The sequence below is a fragment of the Gekko japonicus genome, unplaced genomic scaffold (genome assembly GCF_001447785.1).
Source record: "Gekko japonicus isolate JY-2015 unplaced genomic scaffold, Gekko_japonicus_V1.1 scaffold148, whole genome shotgun sequence".
NCBI lineage: Eukaryota > Metazoa > Chordata > Lepidosauria > Squamata > Gekkonidae > Gekko > Gekko japonicus.
The window spans coordinates 1,035,514-1,058,910 of NW_015170892.1; the positions used below are offsets into that span (position 1 = coordinate 1,035,514).

Below are 23,397 nucleotides of genomic sequence, written 5' to 3' on the forward strand. Positions count from 1 at the left end.
AGAACTAACAAATATTGACTCCCCCCCCCCCCCAATCCTACTGATTTGGCTATTTTTAGAAAGACATTTTATGGGCTGAGATTATGAAGACTGATAGGAATACTTTACATTTTGGATCATAAACCACAAATGCTCTTCCAGTGATCACTAAGACTTTATATTACAAATTCACAATTTAAAGGGGAAAATTTGTCAGTTATCCTTCTGTTAACCTGTGTCTAGGCAGAAGTTTACGGTTGAGCTGCAACTGTGAAAAAGTCTTAAACTGGGGTCCCAAAAGCTTCATCAGATATGCCCAAAGCTTAAATTTGATTTTTTCCACTGATGGGTATCACAAACTGCTGTTAGAGTACCTGCATTTTCCAAAGTGATTTGCCATACAGAAGTCCCTTTTCAAGAAATAGAAGCCAGAGTCTCGTAAGCTCTTGAACTAGTTGTGTGATTCACTGGATTCCATCTTCATTTCTCCAGAATGAAACATATATCATATTCAGAAAGGTAAAGTGTTTTGGCATCTAAGAAACAAGATGCAAACTTCACCACTTTTCTTTTTTGAATTCCATGCCTAACTGAATGGGAAATCTGCATAAGGCTACACTGGGAAAAGATCAATATACAAAATAAGACATGCATACATTATTTAGTTTTAGAATGCTAATTCACAAATCAGCTCCTTTGATCTGCACAGCAATATGAAAGTCACACTTCTAAAGTGATTAAAAATACACAGCATGCAGACTGGGTGTTTATAGTTTTCACAAATCTCCGTTTCATTTACTGTTTTTTTAAAAAAAAAACCCACACTGAAATTGGAATTTTAGATTATCCAGGTTTGTGGTGAATGCAGTATGCTGCTGCTTTTTTATTAACAAAGTTACTGAATATTTTCTATCTTTAAGTAACTTTGCCTGATTAAAATACTAAAGCCATATTCTTTTTTTAAAAAAGATCCACTGTTAGATGGTTGTCCCAATTCACATTGTTGTCTGTTTGCTCTTAATTTTTGTACCTAATTGCATTTAATCTTGGTTTGGTACAATTCATAATTCACAGAAATGTCATATAATTAAAACACTAAATTAGTTTTTAAAACAATTTATATCTTTATGCAAAATATATGTCTGTCTTTGCAAATAATTGTAAACAGATTATAATAAATCCTTTACTTTAATCACCTGTTTATGAAAACGATTATTGCTTAGAAAATCATTAAAACATTTAAATAAAAAATGGAAAATATCAGGAGTAAATTGTACGTAGGCATCTGTCTCCTGCAAAATAAGATAAACTAAACTTCAAAATGTCATTTTCTTTCAAATCGTAAATTGTGTTGATTGAGTGTGATGATTTTGTGGCAATGACTGAAGATATACAGCAAGAACATTGTATTCATAAGTAAAAATGTAAAATAGTTTTAATTTGCTGCAGTGGGTATCTCAAGAATAATATTGCATTGCAGTGTGTAACCCTTTTGTTGCACAGAACAAAACCGAAAAAGGACTAAAAGCTTGCAATATCAAAATCTTAATAAAATATACTTTATAATCAATAATGCAAAAATCTAATTCACAGGGTGGTATTTTCACTGACTTTTTTTAAAAAAAACCTTTATGAATTAAACCATTCTTCATTTAATGCACTTTTAATTGTCTATTAAAGATGCGACTTTGAAAGAGAGAGAGAGAGAGAGAGAGAGAGAGAGAATGCGAGAAGTGGGGAGAGCAAAGGGGGAGTGCAATTTTATCTGGCAGGTGAACCACCTGATAGGCGGCAGTTACAATGCCAGGATGCTCAGAATAATGTTTCAGAGTTCATGGAGTCAAAGAGCACATGCCACTGGGAACTCAGCACACAGATGGGCTTGTGCAGAAGGAGGTCCGGGGGGGGGGGGGTTTTGTACTAATTATATATTACTGGATGAAAAATAAAAAGCAGCCAGCACTATGGTGTAAAACAGCAAAATCTATGCATAATGATGCATTAATAATTAGGGGCTTGCTTCTGTATGTTTAAACTTTTTTGAATAAATAGAAAATTACTGTTTGGCCTTTATGTTAATGTCTTTAAGAACATAATTTTTATAAGTTGTACAAATATACATGAATTAAAATGGTGTGATTCCAGGTATTCTTTGCACTTTGATCTCAACAATTTGCTGATCCATCTGTTTCTTTGGAAAGAAGCCTTTGAGTGAAATGCATTCAGTACATGAGCTAGTTTTATGTAACTGGTATATACCCAACATTTCTGCGTTTCAGACTTCGCAGTAAGTAGGGCAATTCAGAAGTTGCTGCATCTAGTTTCCACTATGCAGGGCACTTCCTTGCAGTACAGAATGGCAGAAAACATCACTTCAGTCCTTTGTAATTTGCTTGCCCACCAATTCTAATGTTTGCTTGGAAGTAAGTCCCATGGATTTCTATAGGACATATCAAAGAAAGTAACGCTGAGGATTGCAGCTTTAGTTTAGCACCAGATGGCTTAAGCTTCCCAAGATAACTTGATCTGACAAGTTTTTCCATGCAGAAAATGACATATTTCTCACTATGGAGTTGGGGGCAGGAGTCATTTATGGCACAAAAGCAGATGAACACTGTAGGGTTACCTAGCATAACACAGTGATGATGCAGAGAAATGCTTATGCAGAGCTTAGTGGAAATGGAATAAAAGGCATCATGAGCCATCTCCCAGTGCACTGTGAGTTAAACAGTGTTGCGAAATCCATCCTAAGCTTTGTGTTGCTGTTTTTTAAAAAAAATCAAAGCTGTGAAGCTTTACATGCTCTTATTAAACTATTCCACTTGTCTCTGAAGGACTATTCCACTGTTAATGTAATAAGCTTAATAATTAACAGCAATTTGCAAATATAAGAAATTGCACTGTGCTTCCACTGGACAAGGCAGAACAAATGGAGGGGGCGGGGAGAAAATGCGGCACAACGATCAACACATCAGGCAGTTTAGAAGGGTTTCTGGAATGTGGTCTATACTCCTACTGGTTCGAGGTGGTTCAGAAAACGGGGGTTGGACAGGATTAAGGTGGTGCTCCAGGTTGCTGATCCTGCTTTGCTCCCAGAGGAGGTCACAGAGGCAAGACTGCCTATTTCACTTGGCTTGCCTTGTAACATTGCTTACAAGCATTGATGTTATGAGAATCTCCGAAGCATGAAAGGTAAAGGTTTCCCTTGCTCGAAAGCTAGTCGAATCCAACTCTAGAGGGCGGTGCTAATCTCTGATTCCAAGCCTAAGAGCCAGTGGTGTCAAAAGACATTTCTGTGGTCATGTGGCCAGCATGACTAAATGCCGAAGCACACAGAACGGTGTTACCTTCGCAACAAAACGGTACCTATTTATCTATTTACAGTTTCTTGCTTTCGAACTGCTTGGTTGGCAGGAGCTGGGGCCAGAGACGGAAGCTCACTCCGTTACGCGGCACTCGGGTCTAACTGAAAAACTTCAGATCTGCAGCTCGCCATCTTAACCTCTGAGCCACCGTGGCTCTCCTATGCCTCCAAAGCATAGGAGGCATCAATTGCGGCTGTCTGTTGATGGTAGCTTTCCCCCACAGTCGCAACACTTTTCAAAGGATGTAGTCTTTGTCATGGGCAAAGGAAGAAAAGAGGGCCCAGGGCCCCAAAGGAGGAACAAACTCTTAATGCTTAACTTACAAGAAGTAGTAGCAGTATCAAGCAAAAAAAGAAAAAGACAATGAAGTTCCCAGAGATGTCTACTGTGCGGTGGATGAAAAGGAACTGAGGAGAAGTGAGAGTCCTCCCCTTTGGGCATACATGGTGTGTATCCTCACGGGGGGGGGGGTGTGGATCTTTTGATCTGTTTTGTAACTTTCTCAAATTGCAGTATATAGCTGTTCCCCCATGGCAGTGTTTCCCTAGTGGGGCTAGGAAAAGCTGCTCTCACACCACTCTCGTAATGGGGTAGCAGTTCCCACCTTGGAGCATATACTTTTCTACCCAAGACTGAATGGCACTCTTTCATTCATGTGGCAGATATAAAGGAGAAGTTCTCAATAGCAGCTGTTATCTCTGTTATTTAAGTGCCCATTCACCCACATAATACTTCGAAAAGAAATGAAACCTGATCTCCATTACACAACTCCATAGGCATCTCCACTGTTTTTGGTCACATCTCTAAACTGCTTGATCATCTCCCAAGTAGAATCACCTTAAAGCTATCTGGCAAAGATTATAGGCTCAGATACAATGAACTATATTAAAGCCCTACTGCCTGGGAAAGTTCCAGTTGGACAAGAGAAGTAGCAGTACGTTGGATCACAACTGCGCCATCTGGAAATAATTTGTGCATACTCCAAGGGCCTTATAGTTCTGGGCAAAAGAACAAGCAATGGTTGTCAGTGAAACCTCCTCATTAAAGAAAATAATCTAAAAGTATAGTAACAGTGTGTTGTTTTTCAATCAATTTTTGGAGTACTCAGACAAGACTCTCATTCTTTTTTAAAAATGTAGCCTTATTGGAGATCTTAGCTATTCAGAATGGACACTGAATATTTATTTAATAGTACATGCAGACACAAAGCAGATTTCTCCCTCACAGGAGAAAAGTTTTGCTAACAGATTATTTAATAAAGCGAATAAGCAAATTTTAGGAGACAAACTTTTAAGATATTCAGACAATTTTGGACATGCAAAGTTGTGGGAATGTGGGTTCAAATCCCACAAAATGGGTCTCATAATGTTCTGCCACCAGGAGTTTTTGGAAAGAAAGATAAGGATTGCAATACTATTCATTTGAAGCCCGTGAGAAGCTCCAGAAAGGGTCATATGCAGGATCCCTGTCCTAGCAGCAGCCCCAAATCCCAGTGAAAAAATGGCAGGCCTGCCACACACACTCCTTAACAGATGGTGACGTGTGTGTATGCATATGCATGCGTGTGCATGAGGGAGAGAGAGAGAGAGAGACAACATGAGTGGCACCATCAAAACTCACCGTGGCAGATCTCTTTGGCGGGCATACACACAGCATGTATGCAGCAGTGGTATGCAATTCAGTGTTCCATATAAAGAGCTTGGTAGCAGAACTAAAGTTTTAAAGCATTTAAGTGAATAAATCAGCTAAGGTTATATAAATAACCATAAAAAGAAGAAGCAAGGATCAGACGTTATAACTGCTTTCCTTTCTTTTCACCAACAGTCATTATACCAAACGCCTCAAGTGATTTCAGCGGACCTATTCATGCAAGATGCTATTTCAGACGGAAGAGAGCTGAGCAGAGCAGTTTTAACATGCTGGATCTTTCAGCTGGTTCAGACATACGTGTTTACCACTCACTGACTGTTGGGAGCACCAAAGCAGAATCTGCATGGGTAAAACAGCCCTCCCAGCAAGAGCTTCCCTCGCTCACATACACACACCCCTTTGCAAGGGAGGCAGTCTGCCCCTTGGGCTGAAAGTCATCCAGTAAACAAGCCACGGACCTGTGGGTGCCCTTCTCAGAAGTCACTGCTTAAGCTGTCCCATTGTCCTTAATATAAAAGTGGAGGCACAATTTTAAACAAGTCCTTTTTTTTTTTTAAAGAATGTTATATTTAAATGACTATGGTCATACCAAAACACATAAATGTTAAGTGTGAAAAATTGTATCACAAAAAGGTACTGTGGCAAAATGGTGTTTTTCTTACTTTTCCTCACAATACTGCTGTGAGTTTAAACTTTCCATTCCACTGGCAGTTACAAATAAGTAGTGCCTAAGCTTATCCCTGATTATGCAGAAAGTTAGAGAGAAACCAAGGACCAAGCTAGATGTGGTATCTTTGATTTAAAAAGAGGTGGCAAGTTTACTCAGAGGAAGGGGGTGGATGGGAAGCTGGTGAGGAGCGGAGGGAGGGAGGATGCTTAATTCTTCCACCCAGGCTGTTTTCCTGAATATCTACCTCCAGCTACTTTCCCGTGTACTAAGTAAGGGTACTGAGGCACCCTATTATGCATGCAAAGCAGCTTGGGAAGGGAGAGTTTTGTCTTGTGTGTGTCTCTCTGTGTGTGTGCACATACTTGTGAGCCTGGAAGTCATGGTGACTTCTGGCAACCCCTAGTGGGGCTAGGACGTTTTAGAGAGGTGGCATTGATATTTCCTGCCTCTGCATCCCAGCCTGGGTATTCCTTGGAGGTCTCCCATCCAAGTGCTTGCCAGGGTCAGCCCTGCTTAGCTTCTGAGATCTGACGAGATCGGGCTTGCCTGGGCTATCCAGGGCAGGGTGGGAAGGAAGAATTTTGGACAAGAAAAACAGCTGGAGGAAAAAGTGTTTGGCAACTTCTATCTCCCCACCAGTTCTCCTTTTTAAACTAGCCACTTTCTGAGGATTCTTTTGACTCTTTAAAACAAAACAAGAAGCCAGAAGAGATCCACAACCACATGTCACATCTAGTCTAGGCTTAAGTAACACTGAATTTCAGAATAGCAAGATACAACAGGAGTTACACGTTCCACATCAGAAAAGGTAGTTATCAAATGAATAGCAACTAAAACTATTTTAGTTTACATTCAGTTTTGAGTAGAATATCTATGGAGCTAAGAAGCTCACCACTCTACCTACGTCTTTAAAATATATTACTACTGAAGCCATGTAAATTGTATACACCTGTTTGTTCACTAGAGACATTTGAAAGTAGTGTTTTCTTCTTCTTCTTCTTCTTCCTCTCTCTCTCTCTCTCTCTCTCTCTCTCTCTGGGTTTCAATGAATGACAGTTTTACCAGCTCCCTTTCAAAATAAGGGGAATTAACTGACAATTAACACTGGACTCCTGTTGAAATAACAACAATTACACCATTTAAATAGTTAATGAATTGTCAATATAACTGGTCTTTCCCAAGAGTTTAGTGACTTTTTCTTTGTAATCAGGAAAAGTTTAAAATATCTCAAGCTTTAAGAATACAAGAACAGAGTGAACATTTTTACAATCTTCTTTTAACTGGTGGCTGATTAACAAACCAACCAAGTCTTTGCTTTAAAATTCAGCCTGTCTTGCAAACATATATAGATAGTTATTATTCTTTACAAATTTATAAAATTAACACACCCTTCCCACCCTTATAAAATTGCATCAATCATAACTGTGTAATTCCTATTTGGCAAAGTGTTAGGCTTTTACACGGATGACGGTATTTATCTCATTGTCACATTCTTCACTGATACAAAACATTTTAAGCCAAGAGAAATAACTGTATCAAAAAACCATGGATACCATGTACACTTTTTGTACATTAAACACAGAGAACTAAAGAAATTGGACATAGTTCTGTGGAATAAGTCCTCTCTTCCCATTCAGCGTCCCTTCTAGCCAGCCAGGCTCTCGAGAAAAATGCACTACAGAACAAAGAGAAAAAGTGTTGTTAACTGGCTGTTTAAAGTAGCAGTCAATGACAGAGCATCAGTTCAGTTCATGAAAATACCCAGCAAATCTTCAACCACATCTTCAACTTTCATCAACTTTAAGTGAATAACAAACACAAACAAATAGATATACTGAGCAAACTCCTATTTTTACACCGCTGCCTGAGAGCCAAAGTATTCATCATGTGTTGCTGCACAACTCTCCCCCTTACCCCAGCCCTGTGGAATTTTCCACTCAAAGCAAGTAACCTGCAGGAGGCTGGATTCTTAACTGGGAGACACCCCCCTCCCCAAGCTTTGAGGGATACAGTCTGTGTAACACTTTCCCTGCTAGCCCTTTACTTTTCAACCTCACCCCTCCCACCTCAAATTGGTTTCCCAGGTAGGGGAGAAAATGGGACTTTTACAAATTCTTCACCTTCCTTGAAGATTAAACTAGTGCACAAAAAAGAGCTGATTGGTGTTACAAGAATTGGAATTGCAATATCGCCTCTTGCATTTGCAATAGCTTGGTGTGTACATCAGATCCCCATTAGAGCTGTGCCTCAGGTTTATTGACCACTTAATTGTATGAGGTTGGAAAAATTGAAATTATTAAGAGATTTGCAAAATATGGCAGTTCAAGTTATACTCTCTAGTAACTCAGCATAATAAATGACTTGGTTCTTGCAAGATAAAGGAAATACTCTCTTAAGAACTTTACCAAATACAACTACAGCAGAATAACTTAGTCAGTTCTCAGTCATCTTTTTTCTACATTGGCAATTTTACATGTTACTGCTAAAAAGATCAAAGATGACCCTGCTTATGCATGCATTTAAAGCAAGATTTCAAGATGACAGATTTGTAAAATAATCTATACACCCTCACTGCATCTCTGTAATACTGTCAAAAATGGATGCAGCCCATAATAGAAGGTTTTACTGAAGTTTACCAAAAGAATGTACAAAGAAGGCCTTCTCAAATAGCAACTCCTGTTAACAGTTAGCATACCGTTTATCCTTTGGTCATTTTCAGTGCACGATAATAGGGCACAAATATATTTTAAGCAGGATGCTCTGACATCACCAGAAATGGCCTGCACAAAGTTCCTTCAGAGCAGCTGTGGAAGTACTTAGGCATATTAAGACTGCCGAGATGTGTCATGCATTGCATAGGAAAACATTCAGTGTGTTTACTCAGGTTACAAACCTAACTGTACATCTTAATGTTCACTGGAATCTTTGTTAATGGTATGATGACATATTAAACAGATAGTGCTAACCAGACTCCAGTGTTTACAATTTCACTGCCCATTTAATTGGGGGTGGGGGGAATCCAGTGGGGGAGTCAATTCATACCGCCATCTGGGGGATTTTTATTTATGGACTATAATAACTATAGCAAAAATCCATGGACGAGTTTGCCACTAGGGTTGCAAAATACTTCCCACAGACTCAGCTTCTGGTTCAGTGCACCACTGAAAATGTTTCAAAATTGTCTGCAGCGATGTGATAAACCAGGAACTGACCATAGGGCAGTGCGCTCTAGCAACACATTTTCATCAGGAAAAAGCTGTCAGGGATGAAAGACAGTGGTGGTGTGAACTCGCTTGAAATCAGTTTCAAGAGAAATATAGTGGGTCAAAAAGACTGCCTTGGCTGTGTTCACATGGTTGATTTCAGAGCAAGAAAGAGCTACAGCAGACTATTTCACACCTTCTCCCAAATGACACTACTACCATTATTCTTATTTATACAGTATCACCAACCTGCATTGTGTTTTATAGAATACGAATAAACACTGGTCCTTATTCAAAGTTTACGATTTAATAGTTTTTACAGGGATTACACAGGGCAGGGAGGAAAGGGGAAATGGGGAAAATGTGCACTGACTTCAGCTATGTGTATTTAGTAGAAATTAAGGACTAAGGAAAACATGGTGAAACAGCTACTGCTGCTCCTAGATAGTTGAGGAACAATGCCCCCCCCTCACACTTGCCATCAACCATCATCTTGTCACCAGTTTAAAGCACATAGTTAGTGCCCTGTGCATAGTCTGAGATGTATCCCAATTGGTTCAATACAGAACCAGTTTTGGACATGTGGAAATACCACATGGCATATTCTACTCAGATGTTTACCATTAAAACAGCACAGCATCCCCAACTTCACAGTCGTGATCTGAATTCCCCTGACAGCTCTGTGTTTATGCCATGTCCACGTCTAACCTGGGCTAAAAAGGCAACGATACTGGTCTCTTTTACAAATGTACGGTTTTTTGTTGCGCTTTCTTTTTAAAAAAGAGCACATGGACTAAAAATGAAGCACTGCAGCCACACAGAGAATAAAATCAACGGTCTTAAGCATACCTAGCTCTGTGCCGCACTGTGGTGCCTCCATGCAACATTATGTACATCACTTCTGACGTGTTAACTGAAATCTTTACACTGTGTGAGGTCTATTAGGCCTCCATTTTAATCATGAAAGCTATTTTAGGCCCACTAAAGTTGGTGGCACAGTAGTAATTTTGGAGCAAGCAGGGAGTAATCCTGTTTGACGTCTGTGGGATATCTCTGGAATACACAGTTTAGGGAATGAACTGTTACATGAAAGTCAGCTCTTTCATTGCTAATTATAGAAGTCTTAACAATCTTACTTTCTTAAACCAACCAGCATAACGAAGATCTACTCACCAACCTATACAAACGTTCCTCAAAATTAACATGTTTTTTAAACAAATAGCAATGGCCTCCATGTGTCATGTTGCTTTACTGAGGAAAGATAAATACATCCTCCAACTTCAGTGAGCTGTGCTACTTCCCGGCAGTATATTTTTAAACCTATAAGTATCTACCCTAAATTTACCACAGAGAAAGCAGTTGTGGTGCAAAGAGAATAGAGTCACCTTTCATTCAGGCAACAAAACATAATGTTGGGTCCTGGCTCATGCCTATCATGCTCCAGAGTCCAATTTGGCTGAACCACCTTCCCTTGGCCTCAGAAAGAAAAATTGAGCACCAACCTTTTCCACCTCCCTTGCCCTACCTCTGCTCCCTTCTGAGCTAGGAGTACATTGGAACTCTTCCTTGGTCACCCTCAGGTCTTTAAAAGGTTCTAACCAGGCCTGGAGCATGTCCGGTGGCTAGCCTCTACCCAGAAGGCCTAGAGCAGCATGGCCAAAGCCCATGAGGGACCTTTATTTATGTATTTATTATTTGTATTTATACCCCGCCTTGCCTGACAAGCAGGCTCAAGGTGGCTAACAGGATTAAATAGCATGACAAAAAATTAAAACAATTAATAAATACCATTGCAGTTAAAACAAGTAAACAACAACAATTACAGAACCATGGCGGCAATCCAATAAAATCCCGAGATGGGGTAGTAACCAGCAGAGACTCTGGCCAGAAGATGGTCTAAGTTCGGCCAGAAGATGTTCCAGGGCACACCCCTCAGTGGCGACCCCTAATCTAACGCCTGGCGGAAGAGCTCTGTTTTACAGGCCCTGCGGAACTGTGAAAGGTCCCACAGGGCCCTGATGTTCTCTGGGAGCTCATTCCACCAGTATGGGGCCGCCACCGAGAAAGCCCTGGTTCTGGTAGTATTCAGCCTGGCTTCTTTCGGACCAGGGAGGGTCAACCGATGTTGCGAACGTGACCTCAGTGCTCTCTGGGGCTCGTATAGGGAGAGGCGGTCCCTCAGGTAGGCAGGCCCCTGACCATATAGGGGTTTACAGGTAAAAACCAGCACCTTGAACCAAACTCGGTACGCTATAGGCAGCCAGTGCAGTGTCCTCAGCTCAGGCCAGATGTGGTCCCGTATGGAGAGGCCCATCAACAGCCTGGCTGCGGCATTCTCCACTAGCTGCAGCCTCCGGATCTGGGACAAAGGCAGCCCCATATAGAGAGCGTGGATCACTGTAGTGCAAGGTTGTTGCGTTCGAGGAAGGGAACCAACTGCCTGATCAGCCGTAGATGGTAAAAGGCCGCCTTGGCAGTGGCTGCTACCTGGGCCTCCATTGTTAAAGAGGCATCCAGGAGCACTCCCAAACTCCTGACCCGTGCCGCTGGCACCAGAGGCTCCCCACCAAAGGTCGGTAGTGGGATACCTACCCCCGATCCGCTCCAACTCAAGCACAGGACCTCCGTCTTCGTTGGATTCAATTTCTGTCGACTCAGTCTAAGCCAGCCCGCCACATCCTGAAGCGCCCGCTCCAGGTTATCAGGGCTGGAGTCGCATCGGCCGCCCAGCAACAGATACAGCTGAGTGTCATCAGCGTACTGGTGACACCCCAAGCCATGCCTCCGGGCAATCTGGGCGAGGGGGCGCATGTAGATGTTGAGCAACATTGGGGACAGTACCGCCCCTTGCGGCACCCCACACACCAGTGGGTGCCTCTGGGACATCTGCTCCCCTAGCACCACCCTCTGTCCCCGACCCTGGAGAAAAGAGGCAAGCCATTGCAAGGCAAGCCCTTGGATTCCAGCGTCGGCGAGGTGGTGAATCAGTAACTGGTGGTCGACGGTGTCAAACGCCGCCGACAGATCCAACAACACCAGTACCACCATACCGCCTCAATCCAGATGCCTCTGGAGGTCATCTGTGAGAGCGACCAGTGCCATCTCCATCCTGCAACCCGGCTGGAAGCCAGACTGGAATGGGTCCAGCATGGAAGTGTCATCCATAAAGCCCTGCAGCTGAATCGCCACCGCTCTCTCCAGTACTTTGCCCAAATAGGGCAAATTGGAAACCGGCCAATAGTTGGCCAATTCGGCCAGATTCAGTGATGGTTTTTTCAGGAGAGGGCAGACCATCGCTTCCTTGAGTGCCCCAATAGCAGCCCCAGAGCAAGCTGACTGTAAAAAAGTAGGCTGTTAATATGCCAACTGTGATTGATCCGCTGGCTGGCTTTACAGGGTATGCCCACAACTACACTGGGTCTGTTAGATGCCAGCTTTGATGCCATGGGATGCCAAGAAGGAAGGGAGTGTGTTGTCCCACTAAGCTACTACGGCTACTCCATAGGGTTGCCAGGTCCCCCCTGGCCACCAGCAGGGGATGGAGGTAGGGTTGCCAGCTCCAGGTTGGGAAACTCCTGGAGATTTGGGGGTGGAGCCTGGGGAGGTCAGGGACCTCAGTGGAGTATGAATCCACCCTACAAAGCATCCATTTTCACCAGGAGGGGGGGACTGATCTGGAGATGAGCCGTAATTCCAGGGGATCCCCAGGTGTCACCAGAAGGCTGGCATCCCTACTACTCCCTACCACATGAAAGGAAGTGGATATTTTGGTTGTTGCCACTGCAGCAATGAAGTATACATCTTAGAGAGCAAGGAAACACACCCTTTGGCCCTAGAACAGCAGAGAAGAGACAGTAACAAAAAATATTGTATTAGCCAGTTTTGAAGGATATCCTGATCTGACTTGTAATCAACTAGATTAACAACTGGATGTACAAAAAAGATGACATTTTAACTCTGAGATAACCAAGGTAAGTATGGGCAAGTACGTTGTCCTTTTAGTCTCTTTTCCTTGGACTAGGACAGTTCCTGGAAAAGAACAGCCCTTACTACATTCTCTCAAGAGATGCTTAAGGGCCTATTTAAAACTGACTGCCCAGTAAAGCAGCCATTCCATTCTCCTTGTTATAACCTGGGAGGGGGGGGGATTAATCATTCTGTTGGAACCAAGCAGTAGGATGCATGCTGATCATTCTGCATGAACACTCACCCCTCTTGGACTTTCTCCTCCAGCCCCACTTCCCAAGCTGTGCATGGGGTAGAAGAACAGCGTTTGCAGTTGTTCAACCTGCTCTCAAAACAATTCCCTGAAATATTTATGGTTTCCCATTTAAATTAGGCCTTTTTTTGGTAAGATGTAGATCTTTTACAGAGTGTGTTCCTCTCTTTCCCCTCATGGATGTTCTACATCAGGCTGAACATTACAAAGGAGACAGATTCAGGTGGGAAGCCGTATTGGTCTGAAGCAATAGAACAAAGTTGGCGTCCAGTGGCACAGGAAAGCTTATACCCAGAATTAAACTTTGTTGGTCTTAAAGATGCCCCTGGACTCAAATTTTGTTATCAAGGAGAGTAAAGGCCACAACGAAACACCAAAATGTACCCACAGCCAGAATAAAGCAAAGTTGGCAGTGAACAGTGATGTGTAAATCTCAGTATTTACTTTGTTTCTGAGTTATACAAGCAAACATAATGTGCTGATGAAGGTGATGGGGGGGGGAGTTGAAGAGCACAGGTGTTTCTTGATCCCAAGCCACTCTCTTGTTCATATCTGGTGCCAGTGCCATTTTAAACACTTGGAATAAACATGCAGAATATTCAAATTGAAGACAGTTTTATTTAGGACTGCATTTGACTAATTTAGTTTTTTGGCAGCCCTAATTGGAGATTTTAAACGGTGGTCATTTGCGGTTTTTAAAAAAAATTGCTGCCTTAATCATATTGTAAGCTGTCTCGAGTTCTGCACGGTAGAAAGGTGGCTAATAAATGTTCTAAATAAAATAAACAAGTTATGCATGATGGTTGTTAAAATGGCCCGTTGCGGGGGGGGCGGCGGCACGGGGCAGAACTTTTGGAAATGGATTAAATGTTTCAGGTGTCTTATGAGAAGACTTCCAGCCTGAAATGCAAATACAGTTTGTTCTCAGATACAAATACTAGCTTCCAGGCATAGCCCTAACATGCCATGCAGTATTATGTAGAAAGGATATCTTCCCTAAGCAGAATGGAAGTCTCCCCTTTGAGAGACAGTGACAGAACAAAACAGAAGAGAAACCTCTGTGCTGTATGGCAAGGTGGGGATCCAGGAACAACCTACTCTTCCCTATAAGCTTTGCACGAGCAGTTTCTTCCTTCTATGATATTGCTTAGCAAAGCCATTCACCAGTTGCTGAAGGACTATCCCTTGCCCTGTCCTATTGCTCTTCCTCTTCTTTAGAATCAGGGTGCAGGACTCTAGGCAGGAATCACCAAGTATGGTTCTCCACTGTCTACCATTCTCTTTTTATTAAGCCAAATCTGCCCACATCCTACCTGCCCAAGAAGCAGGTGAAAGCAGCCCACACAATAAAGGGGAAAGGATCAGACCTGGATCCCTTGACCAAGGTTTTCTGCTTCAAAGTAGTGAAAAAGAAAGGGGGGGGAATAAAACAAAATAGGATAAGGGGTGTGCAAGTAGGAAAGGGTTGGACAGAAAAAGAAATGAGGGTAGGAGAGAAAGACATAAAATCCTCCTTAATGGCAGTGGCACCTCATGTCAGACACTAATTTAACAGATATTTTAATGTTTGATACTAACAGTATGTCAGTTTGAGTGATGCACTGTCATTTCAATAGTTAAAGTTATTGGTAGAGCAGCAGAAATGATGTATTATTATCTTAATTCTTCATTTAAAGGTTTATTAAGGCATCAGGGAATTGAAACTGAGTGATGAATTTGAATTAATTTTTGAGGTGTCTGAGCACAGGCAAAATGCACCAAGAGGTAGGTAGGTAGGCAGGCAGGCAGGTGACGCATCTCTGAAGTCTCGACAAAGGACAAGTGCTGGGGGTGGGGGTACCTTTAAAGGACTTCATTAGCTCCCACTTGTTTCCAGGTAAAATTTCAAAGTGCTGGGTATTGACCTATAAAGCCAATAATGGTATGGAGCTGGGATACTTGAAGGAAGCCTCTCCTTGTACAAATCTGCTTAAGAACTCCAGGTGAGACCTTTTTCAGGGTGGCCCCACTATCAGATGTTAGATCAGTAGCTGCCCGAGAGGACCTTTGGTGTGGCTAATATGGAATTCCTTCCACAGGCATGTTTGTCTGACAAAACTTCAATTTCGTAGGTGCCAAGTGGTGTTTACCCACGCATTTAACACTGACTAATAGGAACTGTTGCTTCTGCTTATCAGCATGCTTTGCTGCTGTCTTATAGTATGTTTCAGCTTTTGTCTTGAGCTATTCTTTCAGCTAGCTTTATTGTTGAATTAATAGCTGTAAGCCATTCTGAATGGCATTTTTAACAAAAATAAATAAATATTTAGCAAGTATGTGACAAAATGAGCTATTCTTTCTGATAATTAATACTTGTGTTTGGAATTACCATGGACACCGTGTTATTCAGACCTGGAAGCACTTAGAAACTGCCACATCTTTCCCATTGTTAGAGAGGTGGCTGACAAAGGAAGCAGTGTTGATCCTTAATGGAGTCTACCAATATCAAAATCTAGCAGAAAGCTCTGATGCTAAAGGAGGAAGTGCAGGTCTCATCCATACTTATGCAAGAGAAAAAGTGCTAGAAGGCATTTTTTAAAGTTAGTTTGCTAAACATTTAAAAGAGCAAGATGCTTTTTTGGGAACAAGCAGCAAGTAAACCAGGAGTAAGCCAGCAGGCACTGTGTAATTTCACAGAGCCCACCAGCACAGGCTTGTAAGGAAACTTAGCATTAGTTGAATATAAGATTGGGTACTCTTTTGGATCCATCTATATACTAATGGCCAAGAGGCCCCCTCTGTGCGGATATCTAAATCCGCACATCGGGGGCACTTGGGGGCAGAGAGATTTTCCTGCTCACTTGGGGCAGTCCCCAGGTGTGCAGAAAAATCTGAACATTTTTAAAAACTATATGGGAGATACTTAAATCCCCCCAAAAGTAAAAAAGCATTCCCTGTGCATGTGCAGAGAACTCTCTGGCCATGGGGGGTGCTCCAGGGCCCAGCAGTTGGGAGCCGCTCGGGGTGTGTGTGGGAGAAGGCTCGGGGATGTGTGGGAGAAGGCTCGGGGGGCCTGGCAGCTGGGAGCTGCTCAGGCCTCACCACCAGTGCCCAGGGGGAGTGGGAGAAGGGGGGCGGGGAGAAGGATTGGCGGGCCTCACTGTTGGTGACAGGGGGTTGGGGGGAGAATTGTTGGGCCCGGGCCTCGCTGTCGGGACGGGGGAGAAGGATTGGCGGGCCTGGGCCTCGCCGTTGCTGCTGGGGGGGGGGGGGAGAAGGGGAGAAGGATCACCTGTGGCTGCTTCCTCCTCCACGTGGAGCTCCTTCTCCCCCCCCCCCAAGTATCGCAGGTTCCTGTTTCTTGTAAGTAGTATAAACACATGCCACAAGAATAAATTGAAGTTTTCTCAATGAAAGGAAGTTCCTCCAAGAAGCTGTACTTGGAGTAGTGCTTATTCAAGCTAAATTCAGGGGATAAAAGTAAGGGATCCAAATTCACAGATTAATAAAGTCAGCCTGCACTGAATCCTCCTCCCCCCCCCCCAAGTATCGCAGGTTCCTGCTTCTTGTAAGTAGTATAAACACATGCCACAAGAATAAATTGAAGTTTTCTCAATGAAAGGAAGTTCCTCCAAGAAGCTGTACTTGGAGTAGTGCTTATTCAAGCTAAATTCAGGGGATAAAAGTAAGGGATCCAAATTCACAGATTAATAAAGTCAGCCTGCACTGAAAGAGGTACCACTCCCCCTGAAAGAACAAGCTCATGGCTTGGGGGTGCAGATTGGTCCTGGCCTATGATGGGAAGCCCATATTTCCTCCATGGTGCACTCATGCCTTTTGCCAGCTGCAGCCATTCCTTAAATAGGACTTGGTCCCAGTAATCCATACTCTATTCACATCCAGACTAGATTACTGTAATGCTCTCTGCATAGGGTTGCCACTGAAGACTGTCCAGATGCTTTAATTATACAAAATGCTGCAGCTAGGCTACTGTTGGAGATTGGATTCAGAGAGAAGATCTGCGCTGCCTGCCTGTTTATTTCCAGGAAACCCCAAAAATTATGCTTCCTTCTGTTAAAGCCCATATCAGTTTTGGACCAAACTACACAAAAAAGAATCTTTGGTATCTTTCTGCCTGCCAGTTAAGACCTTAATCACAGGACATGTTCTGTGCCTTCTTACCTATGGAAGTACAGTGGGTGGAAATCAGAGACAGGGCTTTCTCAGTCATGTTGCCCTAACTGTGGAATATCTTCTTCTGGAAGTCCACCCGGTACTTACTCTTGTGGCTTTTAGATATGAGATTAAGATGTTTTTATTCACCAGTGATGCACTCTCTCTGCTCCAAACCACTTTGGGCTAGGTTGCTGCTCAGATCTCACAATATACTGTCACAAGAACACACTTCAGCATCATTTTGATTGAGTTTACTCTCCATGTGGGGGAGGTCCGCCCATTTTAGTTTTGGGATTCCCACAGGTTTGTAGAAAAATCTCCCCTTTTTATACCTGGTCCCAATGTTTGAATTTTTGATCAGCACTCTGAGACCAAGTTAAGAATGAAATATATTATTCGATAAATCTTTGGTACAAACATATTTAGAGAATATTGTGTACAGTTCCAGTCATCTACATATCCAAAAGGATGTCACAGAGCATTACCACTGGGTCACTAAGAAACCCTTCTCACTTTACCATCATGGCATGGAAGCCCATGCATCATTACATTAATGAGTACATTAAAATTCAATAGTATGAAGAGTGCCAGTACAGAGAAATTGTTCTCTCTTGGAAAACATTCGAATAGGGATGTCCAGTGAAATGAACACAGTAGATTCAGGATTAATACAATTGAAGTTCTTCACAAAATACTTCACAGAAGAATTAATTGTCACAAGATGGTACTGATAGCTACTTGTTCATACAGCTTCCAAAGAGGATTAGACAAAGTCATAAAGGATCAGTCTATCAATAACCAGAAGCTGTGCCTATAAACAGCTAGAATCTCCAAGTTCAGAGGTAATACATTTGAGTACCAGATGCTGAGAACAAACTACAGGAGAATATAAATCATCAACATGATCTTGGACAGTTTCTTGGATTATTAAGCCAGCAGTGTAGATAAACTGCTGGACTGGAAGGATCTTTTGTTTTATCTAGCCGGGCAATTCTTACATCCTCACTGTACAAGCTGTCTAATGACAGAGATCTTTTGCCCCTTGAGTAGGTGAAATGGAAGAACTTTCACTATAGGACTTTACTCTGTCATGGCATACCAAATTGCAAGTAAAGTCTGGGGTTAATTCATTTTAAGAGGTAAGAGCATAAGGTGTGGGTCATTCCATACCATGAACTCCAAGGATGCTCCAGAAATCCAGGCAGTAAAGCAGAGCAGATCACTTTCTCTACAAAGTTACTCTGGCATTCAGAAAAACCTACTGCATCATTGTTCCCGCATTGCTAAGGTGCCATGTAAATCTTCTGTATAAGGCTTTCCCACGTGTTTTTTTTTTCATAGGTTCTGGTCGCATACTGCTTCAGTTTATCTCAATTTCTGCACACATTTTTGTGCCTTTAACTTTTGTGTTGGGTTTTTTGTTTGTTTGTTTCTCCAGGTATTTTCTGTTTCTTTTGATACAACTTTTATCCCAAGTTTTTTTCTGGAAGCTGATTTTGAGTCGCCTTCTTCCTCATGCATAACATTTCTGTCGGTATTCTGTGGTCATCATCAAACCACTCCCTCTCCTCCACCCCCACCTTGCAGACGGGTTGCATTTTTTTAATGGCACTAAAAGATCGATATCTCAATATACTGAATAACAGATCAAGCAGGTTCCTCTGAATTCACAGATTTCATTAAAAAAATAAGTCTCTAGCCTCTTGCTTTGTGGAGATATAAGGAAAAAGGCACATCTCCAGGAGGGTAAGGCCTAGAGACTTACTTTTTGTTTCAAATAAAAGCTAGGAAATGAGAGAACCTGCCTGACCTATTGTTACAGCAGTATATTGAGATACTGATATTTTATTAATCTTCTTTTTAAAAAATGCAGCCGTGATATCAATATAGGCAAGTGCAAAAAATAAATAAAAGGGGGGGGGTGGATGCTGTGACACCACTGATGATGGTAGCCTCCTTCCTTCCTTGACTCTAAACTGATTCTACAACTGTGAAAATGCAGAGGGAGGGCAGATGAGTAGAGGACCCATGCCCTGACTGGTTCCACTGCTTGTGGATCAACTCCCAAGAAAATCAGGAGCAAGTTGAGCATGTGCCCACAGTTTAGGCAACTTGTGTTGTTTTGAACTGGTGGGAATGGCCATCTAATCCAGAACGCATTGTGTGAGTGTGGTTCAGAGCCACACCAGCTACTTAAATCATGGGCATGAAGAGTTTGTGTCTGACTTAGTGATGTGGAAGAAACTCAAAAGCAGCAGCTCTCATAAGTCTAAGGTATCATTTTAATAGGACCTAAGATGGTTTCATCAGAAAAAGGAGGAAATTTACTGCATTTCTCTTACCCCTTTGGAGGAAAGATGACGCACGGCATGACATGCCTGAAAACGTCCTGCTGAATTCCTGTGTTGTGAACTATGCGCGTCAACTGAACATGGATTTGACTAGAAGGGTTTCTTCACCGGCTTGCTGAAATCCCCACCCTTATAGTAAATTAAATTTGCTTTTAGAAAAAGGCTTTGAAGAGACTAAACATTTAGCTAATTCCTCTTTTATCACATCTGACTCAGACACAATCTGCCTGTAAGGGAACTTTTGACAGGAAGCACCTATATCAGGCATGTTTTTAAATGGTAAAAAATGCAGGCCAGGTGTTCTTTCCTCCTGTACAAGAGGGCAAATCTGGGGAGGCCAACCTTTTTTTCAGCAGCTGTACCAAGAGAAATAAAATCTGGGGCAGTCTAGTTCAAGAAATTATACCTCTGTGCTTTTGAACAACAGGTTTGATACATACATAAAACAATACTTTTCCCTCCCTCTGTGCCCAGTTTTTTTGTATTTGTGCAGAAAAATAATTCTGGTATGGGTTCTCTACTTGCTTCAGCATGTTTAAAAATTTAGAAGAACATTTTGCCAGGATTTGGGTGATGACAAGATTACGTTCATAAGAAACCTTCTCAACATGTATTTTTGGAATCATACAATATTGCCAGTTAGGTACACTTAGAGATGGGCCACATTTAGATTATGCTTTTTACCAAAACAGTATTTTTAAAAATTGCTCTCAGTGGCAAGAGTTCATTGGCTTTCCTCAATCTCAGCTGGAAATATGGAAACTTCCATGTTTTCTTTCAGAATAAGGGCAGGGATATTCAGGCTCTCTATCTTCTTCATTTGGCACTAAAATAGTTCATTTCAGACTCACCCCTAAGGACCACGTTAAGCAAAGGTGCCATGACGATTCAAGAAGGACATTTCCTGAGAAATTAGCAGAGTAGTAGAAGCTCCTTCAGCAGTAAGTAATCAATATTATTTATCACATTTTTTACCCCACCCTTCCTCCAAGGAGCTCAGGGCAGCATACATAGTTCTCCTTTCCGCATTTTATCCTTGTAATCACAATCATGTGATGATGTGGCATTGCCCAAGGTCACCCAGCAAGTTTCATGGCACAGTGAGAATTAGAACCCCAGTGTCTCAGGTCCTAGACAAGCACTGACTCTCTAATGTAGATAGCTCTAAGAAGCCTTCAAGCAACAAAAACAAAAGCAGCCACCCATTTTCAGCTACCACAGTCAGGTAAGGGTAGTGCCATTTCTAGCAGCAACCCTCCCTAAGAGCTCCATATCATTTTATTTGTTTGTTTGTTTATTTTTATTTTATTAGATTTTTATCCTGCCCTTCCCCCAGAATGGGGCTCAGGGTAGTTAACAACATAAAACGCAATAACAATAACAAAACCATAATCTCAATAAAATCCAATTAAAAACCTCAACACACAGTTAGCAAAACTAACACTTTTGGCATAAAAATCAACAGTGTTGGTGGTAGAGTCCAACATAATTACATTCGTGGAATGCCTTGTGACCCTACGGAATGCATACAGGTCCCACAGGGCACAAGTCTCCTCAGACAAAGCATCCATCAGGTCAGGGCCATGATGGAAAAGGGCCTCGCCCTTATCACACTCAAACGGGTGAAACGAGGGCCAGGCACTACTAAAAGCCTACATGTGGCAGAACAAAGACACTGGTTAGTACAGTAAGGGACAGCAGAAACAGTTATAAATTCACATACCTACAGTTTTACCAAATTGATGGGTTACTTCAGTCAGAGACAGAGTGTGAAAAAATGATTTTGTTTGGAACTCCTCCTTAAAACCAAGAATCTCAGCCTACTGAAATAGGGCTAGCTTGTGTGTTGGAATATTTCCCTAAATCCTCTCACAAGTCCCCAACCTACTATTTCCCTAAGTATACTGGCTCCATTCTTGCCTCTTTATTGGTCCCAGAGCCCTGTATATTTATACTACAGATGTCTGAGTTCTTTTCCTTCACTGGACAAAGCTTAACTACCTAACTAATCTCCTGGTAGTTTTCCCTGTTTCTCTGTTGCTTTTTCAAGTCCCATCTGAGAAAATGACAGACCTTCCCTCAACGCTCCTCCCCCTCCCAGAGGTTCCATAGCCTCTCAATGACTCATGTTGCTTAGTACCTACCTACTCCCTCTGTAGGTAGGGATTTGCTGGGATGCCTGGGGGGCGGAACTTAAGAGGCTGTCTGTCACACCACTCTCTGGCAAACTCCAGCTGCCTTGATATTTACGGAGCCTTGGGTTTTTGCCTCACTCCCTCAGCCCTGGATTTGACTCCCTGGCAGCCGGAGCCTTCCTCTTTACACTACATTCCGCCTTCCCTTGCCTTCTACATTTAACCTCCTTCGCCTTCAAGTTGTCTCCTCACTTCATAGTAGCACCCTGATTTGGCTATTTTAAAATTCTTCCTCTCATCTTCCACAGCATTACTACTATCTTGTAGCTCAAGGTCATTTTCATACCTTCAACACATGAAGCTGCCTTACAGTAGCCATGTTCACATATTACAACGATTGCATGTATACTCTACACATAGGTACATATATCCGCTTGTAAAAAAAAAAAAGCAAACACACATTCACTTCAGGGATAAACGTATGTTTTAAGTTATGCATTGAGCTATACATGCATTGAATGTAATCTATTTACTTATGTACAGAAAAAAATCAAGTGTATACTGTACATGGATTCAGTGTGCATTCACTATAATTTGTGAACCCCTCAGCAGGTACCCATGTAAAGTAGTAACATTTTTAGAAATTTGGATTTCTACAGCGAAGCGCCTGATTCACTGGCTGCTGAGTTAGAGATGAAACCACATGGCCCTACTTCTTCTCAAGGAGGAGCATCTGGGAGAAATGGATTAAAGGGTTTAGTCCTACTCTAGGGAAGAAAGGAAAAGACTGGAAGTGATCCAAAGCTTGTTACACCTGCAAATATATATGTATTTCTAATAGGGAAGGACATTTGGAGTTCTAATTTTCAGACTATCTGATCATTGTTAAATCTATCTGTATTATAGGCCATCCACCAGAGTCCTAGGAGCTCCTCCATGCAGCTCAGGACTGTAATTCTGTATCAAACATTATGAAATCTATAGTGACTTTAAATTCATTTAACTTAGGCCCCAGTCACACGGCAAAGTTGCTGCGGGAGAGGCACGGATGGTGGGCGGATTATCCGGGCGCGATCACACCCCAACATCTGGGAAGTGGAGCGCACCGGTGGCTTACCGCCGACAATGCGCCTTAAAAAAACCTAGTACCTCCAAGGTACTAGTAAACGTTTGCCATGGGCTGCCTCCAGACACCCATGGTGTGATCGCGCCAGCGCGCAGCATTCCCCTCCGGTCCCTCGTTTACCCACCGGTGATGAGGGAAGGACTGGTGGTGTGCCGCCGGCACGTCTGATTGCGTAATCGTGCATCAAACTGCGCCGGGGCAATTAGCCACGCCTCCCCCCCTGCGATATCTGGCCTGTGTGACCGGGGCCATAAGAACATAAGAAAAGCACTGCTGGATCAGACCAATGGTCCATCTAGTCCAGCATCCTGTCTCATGTGGTGGCCAACCAGTTCCTCTAGAGGGCCAACAACAGGGCACAGAGGCTGAGACCTTCCCCTGATGTTGCCTCCTGGCTCTGGGATTCAGAGGTTTAATACCTCTGAATGTGGTTGTCCTTAGTCATGATGGCTAATAGCATTGATAGACCTATCCTCCATGAATCTGTCTAATCCCTTTTTAAAGCTGCTTATTCCTGTGGCCATCACTACATCCTCTGGCAGTG

At 42.5% G+C, this 23,397-nt stretch overlaps 1 protein-coding gene across 1 annotated transcript in view; it reads right to left on the reverse strand.

The window, feature by feature from the left end:
- Nucleotides 1–7,063: 7,063 nt before the first annotated feature.
- ARHGAP10 (Rho GTPase activating protein 10) overlaps nucleotides 7,064–23,397 on the reverse strand; it is a 178,051-nt gene continuing 161,717 nt past the window's right edge. Inside the window, exon 23 of the mRNA XM_015418456.1 lies at nucleotides 7,064–7,339. Coding sequence (XP_015273942.1) covers nucleotides 7,251–7,339 — 89 coding nt within the window. The 3' untranslated portion in view covers nucleotides 7,064–7,250. The remainder of the gene's footprint in view (nucleotides 7,340–23,397) is intronic.